The sequence below is a fragment of the Triticum aestivum genome, chromosome 3D, assembly GCF_018294505.1.
Source record: "Triticum aestivum cultivar Chinese Spring chromosome 3D, IWGSC CS RefSeq v2.1, whole genome shotgun sequence".
Classification (NCBI taxonomy): Eukaryota; Viridiplantae; Streptophyta; class Magnoliopsida; order Poales; family Poaceae; genus Triticum; species Triticum aestivum.
In genome coordinates this window covers 448,853,195-448,863,179 of record NC_057802.1, presented here as the reverse complement: position 1 = coordinate 448,863,179, position 9,985 = coordinate 448,853,195, and the positions used below count along the sequence as shown (strand labels likewise).

The following is a 9,985-nucleotide window of genomic DNA, read 5'->3' as shown; positions in this document are numbered from 1 at the left end:
CATTTAAGAGAAGCGTCAGTTACTGGGAGTAAAATAAAGTCTTGGGATTTGTTAGAGTGACGGATTTACCCCTGAGGGAGGGTTGACAGACATCTGAGATCTGCCTGGTGCCTGCAGGGCATGTGTGTAAGCTCACATGGTTTTTTCAGCCTTCTTGCATTTTTTCTTTTTTGCAAACAGGAAAATGCTGATTGTAATGCTGGTAAAAGAATTATTTTAGAATAGGTCAAAAAACATTCTGGCTACCCATTTTAATTTTATTTTGTGGGCATACCCATTTCCTTTACACCAAACTATGGACCATCGTATTCCTAAATTCACCGGAGGTCACTCGACTCGTTCCCGAGTTTTACCTCGGGACATAGGAATACCCGAAATATGAGCACCTGCGGTCACGATTGTATGCTTTGTCTCCGTATCCTGCCTACTCTCTCCGTTCTTTAAAGAGTGTACTTCCAACTTTTTTGAAAAGTCAAACTTTTTTATGTTTGACTGTATTTATATAATAATGCATTAACATTTATGACATGAAATTAGTAGCATTAGATTCATGATAAAATATATTTTTATCATATACTTATTTGGTTTCATAAACATTGGTATACTTTTAGATAGTTTGATCCTTCAACAAAGTTGAAAGTACATTCTTTCGAGGATGGAGGGAGTACGTGGCATATTGTTTGACCGATTGACTCTCCACGTATGTGCCAACAGGACAATAGAAGAGTGAAATTCATGTGCGGTCATTGGACTTGTCCTCGGAATTCATTTTGATCACCGTATTCAAGAATAAATCAAGGGCGCATGGCCACTTGCATGTGGTTCTTTTTTTGCAAAAGAAAAAAAAAGGTCGTGTAGTACATGATGACGTGGAAATTTTCCTCCCCCAAAACCCTAGCCCCTTGTCCCCATCGCCCGTGGACCACCTCCCAAGTCGCCTCCCCGTGATCAATCGATCAAACAGTATGCTGATGATTAAAGTGAATTTTGAGGACAAGCCCAATGATCGCTGATGGATCTTCATTCTGGCATATACGTGGGCGGTCAAAGGATCAAACAGTACCACGTAGGCAAAACATGAGGCCAAAGCGTACACGATGACCGTCGGTGATCACTGATATGATTTTCGTGACCGTATTTCGGATATTTCTAAATCCAGTGGCCGAAGTTAAATTTGGGGACGAGTCCAGTGACCTACGGTGCACCAACGTGTACGTAACGTAGCACACCCAGTGTAACTTTGTTTACGCCCTCCGGGCCACGGTTCCGAGATGAGTCGGGAGAGCGAGGGGAGGGGGACACGGCGGTACAGGGACAGGCCCGCCGTGCTGCACGGCCATCTCGCAGCGTTCCGCCCGGGCCGGTACCGAGATCCAAATCCTGCGTACAGCTGCCCGGGAGGAGCCCTGTAGCCATGAGTTGGCATGGTGGCCTACTGGGCACCGAGCGCGAGCAGTGACCCCTGCTGCCCTGCTCTACCACAAATGTACACCGAGCACGGGCAGACACGGAGTAATGACTCCGTGCCACGCCTCCACCGTTTAATCCCGTTCGAATTTCCATTCAAAGTTGCCGGTTCATACTACTGCAGAGCACTGAACTTGTAGTAGGCCAGGCCAGCGGCAGCAGGAACCACATGGGCTTCTTCTTCCCCGCCCCGATCGTATCGTGGGTTTCGCGTACCGGAAGGAAGGACAATGCCAAAGCATCGTCGCTGCTGCCTGCCTCCCTCGCTCGCTCTCCTGAATGCCTGCCTGCATTTACAGGCCTACAGCTAGCCGACTACTGGTCTGGTAGTACTAGTACTCCTACGTAACAACAACAGTTACTCCACGCTACACGTTCGAGCATTGCTGGCACAGCTGGGAGTACGATCGACGCCAACCGGTACGCCATTCACGCGTACATACGTACGTACAGGTCGGGCTCGTTTGACCGACCGGCGTAACGCAAGCGGCGGCCTCGTTCCCACCCCACCGATGGATGGCCCGACGGAGGGAGCAGTGCCTGCACGATCGCCGTGAGCCTTGGCCGGTGTTGTAGCAGTAGCAGTAGCTAGCATGCATTGATAGATTGATCCATCTCACAGGTAGTAGTTGTTGTGGTTGTGATCGTACCACGGTGGTTGGCGAACGTGAAAGCCGTGGAGGTGGAGGAGACCGACGCGGCACGAAAATATTCGTCGCTGACGTCTCTGTGACTGTGAGATCTCCGCCAGCGTTCACAGGCCCAGCACAGCAGCGACTGGAATGGATGACTGTCGAGGAGGTCCCATCTCGAATGGCGAACCGTAACAGTTCAGAGAATCTACACCAAAGATGTTCACATAATTTGCTGCTCTACGCCGAGCTGCCGCAGATCACAGGTCGCTTGGCCTACGATCTCCGGATTATTATGCCAACGAAGCGAGGGTTGTGCTGCAGTATCTCGTGCTCCGTAGATTGGTATTGTGCCAATTTTTTTATCTCCTACAACATGGCCAGCAGAAGCCTAGGACCTAGAAAGCATAAAACTACTGTATTGACCATTGCAGCTTGCAAAGATCGCTTTGCCACTAGGATGTGGTAGGATTGAAAAGGTAATAATCTCACCCTGTTATCGGGAGGCATCCTCGAGCACCTAGGAACAAAAAGAAGTAAAGAACACGAGTGCTTTGTGCCAAGTAGATAACACTGCACTATTATATTTATATACTTGCCCAAATACAGACACTCCTCGAGCTTTTGAATCCACGCACCCGCCGCGATTTCTCGGTTTGTCACCCGGCGACAGGCTGACAATGGATGGGATTTATGCGTCTCTGCCGCCGCTTGTCATTGCAAAACTGGCATTGCATAATCAATAGGCCAGCCAACCCCGTACCTAGAATCGGATCACGGAGGCCCCAAACTGACAGCACGTCGGACAAGACCTACACAGCCGAGGCAGCAAGCAGGTAACATGGCCATGCGAATATCACAGTTTTTCTATCAAGTTAACAGCAAAAGACAGCCAGGTAAACTCCAACGAGAAGACCTCCTTGCGAAATGGAACTCCTTGGGCAGACAAATGAAGAGTAAATTTAGGAAACTTTTGTGACTCATCAACAGTTATCACGACGTACATCACAGCGACTGCGTGGCCATCATGGTTGACTCTGAAGCTTAAACATGTTAGTGCACCACCACGAATTTTTGTCAAAAGAGACTCCCTGCCCACTGAAATTGCCAAAAAAGACCCCTTCGAAAGAAATTGACAAAAAAAACCCCTGGACCGTGGCGGCAGGCGACACGTGGCACTTGCCGCCACTGTGCCAGGCGGCAGCCTTCGAGTAACAGCGAGCGGCGAGGCGGAACGGAACCGAGGCCGATGATGGGACCGGCCGCCAATGGGGGAGGCGGCAATACTGTGACCTGCCGCCTGGGGGCGTGGCGGCAGGCCTGTGCGTGCCTGCTGCTGCCGATCGCTGCGTCGTGACTACTGCGCCACTGCTTTTATGCACGGGTTTTTCGAGCAGATACGCTGCTGGATCCTCGCCCAAGTGTGTAACACACGAAAAAGGTTGTTTGACTGTCCAGGTTCCAGAGTAATTAGACCCAAGCAATTAGCCAGTGGAGTGGTAAGCATGAATTTGGTTAATTGAGCAGCAACGTACCTATCCATCTAACTCGTGGATTCGCATCCCATTCCCTGCCATGCATGCATGCATCTTCCATGGCGTGTTGCGCGCACTACCCCTACTTAGCCATAACGAAAATCGGCAGCAGCATCCTCAAAAAAATAAAAAATAAAAATCGGCAGCAGCAGGCATGCACAGGCCAGTGCTGCCACCTCGCTGCTCGCTATAACTTGAAGGCTGCCGCCTCGCCGGAAGTGACACATGTCGCCTGCCGCGCCTGCCGCCATGGCGGCAAGTGACACATGTCACCTGCTGCGCCTGCCGCCACGGTCGAGGGATTTTTTTTGTCAATTTCATTCGGAGGGGATTTTTTTGGCAATTCCATTGGGTAGGGGGTCTCTTCCGACGAAAAATCCACCACCACAGGATACTCTTCCTTTTAACTTGTAAACCACTGTGACAGACCAGGAACAAGGTGACGGTATTTTCGCAAGAAAAAGTTTATAAACATAAACAAGTAGCAGTGTACCCGCACTTGGAGCCTTCAATCTCCAGATGCTAGAGGTACATTGTAAAAACCCCACAATCTTGCCATCTTTCAGCAGATACATGAAAAGATGGGGGAGATGGAAGACCAGACCGAATGAGATAACAACATACAACTCTGCGTGGGTGTGTCTGTGCATCTATCAATAAGAAGGCCGTCAAGCAATAAGGTTCTTCCTTCATCTAAATAGAGCAGAATACATACAGCCTCGTAACTGCATGCAAAGAACAAAACAAACCACCGGACGAGATGAAACCTTTACAGACGGTAACCATCACAGCGGACCAAACGGCTCTGGGAGCGGCTCGAACCGGTGATCGAACACGGGGCTCTGGTCCGACTTGTCGTCGACGCTGTGCAGCCAGTCCGTGTTCTTCGTGTCCTCCCTTAGTAGCATCTCCTCATACCTTGAGCTGCCATACATATCCAGTTCGCTCAGCGTCTCTTTAGTTCCCATGCTTTCTCTGTCTGGGGACTCAGTTGAGCTCCCACCATAGTGTGAAAGGGCTCCAATGGAATCGCCGGAGAAGTGCCCGTTGATGCTGCCACTGTCGGTGTATGCGTCCTGCTCGCCATTTGAGGTGTGATGGCCAGGATCGGACATTCGAGCTGAACGGCCCTTGGGAGCAGAAGACCGGATGCTATGAGGAAATAGAGATGCACCTCGGATGCCACCCAGGTTATGTCGAATGTCCTGTCATAAATAAGGGCAATTCAGCTTCTTCTAAATAATACCCCCAAGTATTATACTCCCTCCTTTCCGGTTTATAGGGCTTATCTCAAAATCTTAGTTTTTCCATTTTATAAGGCTCAATTTGGTTGTTCCCTATCACAAGTTCAGATACCAAGGTGCATTAAATCATTGCATGCAAGTATTAAGAGAAAATTGACCAATGCATGTACTTTATGCATGCATTCATTGCAATTAATACATTGGTAAACATAAATTTTTGAGGAAAACAAGAGCATTAATTGGGTGCTTTTGCAAATTACAAAAAGTATTCCACCACTCACCATCTACCTTGGTTGGTGAGATTTTTGAATTGAGCCCCATAAACCGGAAAGGAGGGAGTACACTAGCTAGTAAACTGCATCAAATTAATAGTGCACTAGGTTCTAGGCTTATATTACAGCTCACAAACCATCCTAAATTTCTTCTAGAGCATCCCAGTCATTAGTCTAGAGACGACTCCATGCAGTGAACACAATAATTTGTTGAAAGCATCACATAAGCGAAAAGAAAGGTTGTCAACTTCTAATGGCATTGCCGCAGATAATGTAAGTATGAGGGCTGAACATACCATGTGCCTGATTGCCATGTCAAGTGACTTCCTTGATATCGTCCTGCCAAATCCATTTTCTTCACTTGTGGCAGACCGAGAGGGTCTAGCAGGCTGACTGTCCATAACAGATCTCTCCGTTTGTCGATTCTGGTGTCCATTGGTAAGAGAAGGTGTCTTGGATGGTGCATCAGAAAACTTATTTCGAGTAATAGCAGGCACAGATATCTTCTTCACAGGAGCTGAGGTAACTGGTTCAGCATTCAGGGTTGACCTGGTTCCCAAACCAATTCCTGGCCGTGCTCTACCAGCAGAGAGTGGCCTTTCTGGTAGCTTTGTCCTTAGGTTAGGAGGAGTGTCACTTGGAAAATCTGGAATATCTAGTGGCCTAACTGGAGCTCGCGGACGTGTATTTGGGGAACTTGGACGGGATGATGGTGCTGAGGAAGGTGCTGACATTCGACCACGGCTGGCTGCTGATCGTCCACTAGATGTTAAGTTATTGCTACCAGAAATCCTCCCAACTGAAGGTGAGCGAGCTATGGATGGAGCTGATGGACGCATGACAGGCTGGCGTGTAGGTGTAGACGATCGAGAGCTAGAACGGGTCACTGAAGCTGTACTTGAGGAAGAGCTGGTACGAACAATTGCAGGAATTCTACCAGAGGATGAACTGGGACGACTCACTGAAGGAGCCGTGCTTGATGATGAGCTGGAAATGCTTCGGGGTCGAGAGGTTGGAGTTGATGACCTTGAGTTCTGCGCAGATGTGCTCTTCACAGAGGTTGAGTTGGCCATGGAGCCGGAACCATAAGGACAGTTTTTGACTGGAGTAGATGGACGAGTTTTGACCGGGGTAGGTGGACGGGTTTTGACCGGAGTAGATGATCGTGCTGCCACTGGACGTGAAGCTGGAGCTGATGGCATTGAAGAGGGAAGAGTGCTAGTCCTCTTGGTCGGGGTAGTAGGTCTCGAACTGACAGAAGAAATGCTTGGAGTGAGCACTGATGACCTGTTTGAAGGTCGGGACATGCTTCGCACTGGTCTATTGGGAGCTGCTGAATGCCCATTCTCTGTTTCATCAACAGAAAGCTGAAATAAAAACATGATGCATTTATGTTAGTTTTGATCACTGATCAGCACCATATAGCCAACTAAGAAATAATAGGTGTCAAGGAAAAGTTGTACAGATAAGTATGTTCCTATGGTTGGTTAGATGAGAAATAGTGCAATACAATTATACCAAGTATGTGAATTGCCCCATTCCAAACTACATTGGACTCAGTTGCTTTCACTGGACAATAGTTGCCGTAGATTGTACAAAAAAGAAAGGTTTAGCATATGAACATGAGAGCACATGTGTAACCTTGCAAAACATTCCAAAATTACTTAACAGAAGTCCAATGGTACAGACAATCGACCAAACACCTGAATGTTATGTATTCTGTTGATCTTCATAGCATAGCCTAAATAAAAGAACAAGAGGTTTGCCTAAATTAACATTATTCCTTTTCACTTCCATAGAGTTCGTTGCAACTTTACCAAGATATTACGGTCCATAAAATTGAAATTTATACCTGCAAAGCCTGAAATTAAGATGTGTTACAACATCCTATGAATTTCCCAGGATGTATAAAACTTTTCTTTCACCTTTATCTGCCTTTGTAAGATCAGCAATCAGTTTTTTTTTGTGACAAAACACAAAAATTTTGCGTGCCGATGCATTAATTAGAAAGAAGTGTGTGTTACAAGCCTGAGGCTTAGGCTGGCACTTTGTTAGAGCCAATAGAACACCAAAGAAGACTACAACACGGCCTGGGCAGCATGAATAATCTCCCTGAGGCCTGACGCCCCGGCATCTACCCACACAGTAGCATGTGAGCAGGCAGTGCACATCAGGGGGCACGCTGGTGAAGACCTGCACGTTGTGGTGCCTCCAGATCTCTCAAATAGTGAACTGGATGAGGGATGAAGTGCCCTTGCGCAACACTGCTGCGACGGCATGGATGGCCAAAAACCATCAGTCAGTGAAGCTAGCCGCTGACTGTGGAGGCTGGGCGGGAGATCAGATCCATGCGAGAGTTGTCAGCCAAAAGGCCAGACAGACCATGCATTTTTACTACAGTGAGATTGCAGGCCACAAGTAACGGGTCTGAACAACTATTCAAGTTACATAGAATCCTTCAAAACATTATTTTACATTGTTGTCCACGGTATCATACTAAATAAAAGAACTTAGCGAAATCCCTTGGGCTTGTAGCCTCCTGCAAACCCCTTTTGAACTATGCCGAGTGATGAAAAACTAAAGTGGAAAACTAACACCTTAGCAACAATATGCAGCAGTGAAATCCCTTGGGCTTGTAGCGAAATCCCTTGGGCTTGTAGCCTCCTGCAAACCCCTTTTGAACTATGCCGAGTGATGAAAAACTAAAGTGGAAAACTAACACCTTAGCAACAATACGCAGCAGTGAATAGCCACAGCTGATATGGTGCATTCAGTAGGCAGGATTTGAATGACTCCAGTGATTTACTTCGACTATTAATTACTATAGGTCAGTTATAAGTACGCTGCGTTGTTCATGACAACCTCTTCAATTCAGGCATGCGGTATCAAAACGGACACCAATGCCGCCTGCGTGCGTGTGTGACTGTAGTTTTGCACAAACTAGTCGTGAGTCTTGAACCTATTGAGGTTTGAACTCTGGACCCAGTGCGTTCCTAGTTCTATCTGTACAACCCGTAACATGTGCATAGAGGGACACTGACAGGCATGTAACAGGCCAGTAAAGCAAGATATACTTCCTTTAAACTACAAGTTCATAATGAAAGCTGAACCACCAGTATGCAAACATATCTGAAGCAAATAGTACCAACCCTTGATGCTCTGGTGGTTGAGGAAGATCTAGTGACGGTCCGTTTAGGCACATTTGATGGTGGGGCTTTCTCAGCAACCTCCAGTGCAGGAGCACGGGGTGTTCCCGGGGGAGTAAGAAGCCTGAGGAATGCATTCACATGTTATGTAAATCACAAAAGATTTATCAATAAAAAGCCAAAGCCAAAGCACAAAACACTCGAGCATGAGAAGCATACATCTCATCCAACAGCAAAACACCGCATATTTTGGCAAGCACTGCTCATGCGAATGACATCCAAATAAACTTTAGCCTACATCTTGATGGTCATTTAATCATCTCACCCCAGTATAAGATGTGGTACCAGGTTTTATAGGTCACTACATAATTGCAACTGAAACACTGCAGTAATTCTACACAAAATGGCAACTCAACCAGACTAAGATTGGAAATTAATCAGCTATATTTATGATCGCCAGTTGCTGCCGGGCCAACCTTCAGTTAATCCTACATGGCTTTGACAATGCAATAACTCTGTGGCAGTGCAATTGGAGTATCATTACAGTATCCAATTTAGGATATCCTAAAGTTGGCAATGCTATCAGCCTGCCTATTTGCTGTGGCATTTATCTATTTTGCCTTTCCAAGATACTCCCATGTTTAGATGAGTAATAAAGTGATATACAGTACGTGTTATGTCCCATGCTTTGCTCTGCTAAGAAGGAGCCCACCGACCAACCATCCGGTTGCAGCTAATCCTAACTAAGCCAAACAGCTTCAGTTATTCGGTATCATGCAATCTTAACCAGAAACAATCGCACCTGACACGACCAACAATACCCCACCATATGATTGGGGCAGTACCACAGACTCAAAAACGTCTGAAAACACAGCATCGCAGCCATTACACTAAGCTTGGACCGAGGATTCGCCGTTCGATGGCAAAGGGGGAAAACATGAAATCGCACACAGACTTAGTGAATCAGATCACCGCCAAACGGGAGCAATGATTGGTCTAGAGCATCACCAGTCGTAGTCGTGCTTCCCGATCTCCGTGCCCAGCAGCTCCTCCATCTCTGAATCCCGCCTCAGACTCCGAAAAATCCCCAACTATATGGAGACCAGCAACTGCAAGCACAGAGGGTAGAAAAAATCACTCATAAACTCAAACGCATGCGGCCGGACTCAATCAAAGCAGCGGTAACCACCAGCTACTTACACTGTCTCCGGCGATCCGGCGAGGCGGCCGGGGATCGCTCCGCCGCGCGGGATCCGGATCCCGCTCCCCTCGCGCCGGCGCCGCCGCTCCGAGAGAGCCGCGAGGAGCTCCTGCCACCTTGGCCTTTGCTTGCGGCGATGAGGCGTGCGAGACCGCGACCGGGGCGGGGGAGGAAGAAGCGAGAGAGACGGGGTGCGTGCGTGTGCTCGTCGCGGTTAGTATTTTTTTCTCGTCCCCCCTCTTCGCCTGCGCTGTTTTGATTTCGCCTTCGCTTTTCGAATCGCTGGGCGGGTAAATGCCTGGGGCCTGGCCGTCACGAGATATATCCCTCATGGGACCGGCGGGCGTGCGGGCCCAGTTGCCAGTGGGTGGCTGGGTGCGGGTGGGCGCGGGCGGGGTGGGAGAGGGTGAAAATCGGGCGGTGGGTCTGGAAAAGTCGGCGGCGGGTTTGCTGGGATAGAGGCGACGTGTCGGGGTTATGGGGTCGCA

At 48.2% G+C, this 9,985-nt stretch overlaps 1 protein-coding gene across 1 annotated transcript; it reads right to left on the bottom strand.

The window, feature by feature from the left end:
* Positions 1-4,066: 4,066 nt before the first annotated feature.
* Positions 4,067-9,771, bottom strand: LOC123079567 (uncharacterized protein DDB_G0271670). The gene is made up of 5 exons (XM_044502356.1): positions 9,497-9,771; positions 9,305-9,405; positions 8,300-8,420; positions 5,447-6,517; positions 4,067-4,839 (listed from the first exon to the last, which is right to left on the bottom strand). The coding sequence occupies exons 2-5, from the start codon at positions 9,349-9,351 to the stop codon at positions 4,420-4,422; spliced, it is 1,659 nt and encodes a 552-aa protein (XP_044358291.1). The 5' UTR covers positions 9,352-9,405; positions 9,497-9,771; the 3' UTR covers positions 4,067-4,419.
* Positions 9,772-9,985: the final 214 nt, after the last annotated feature.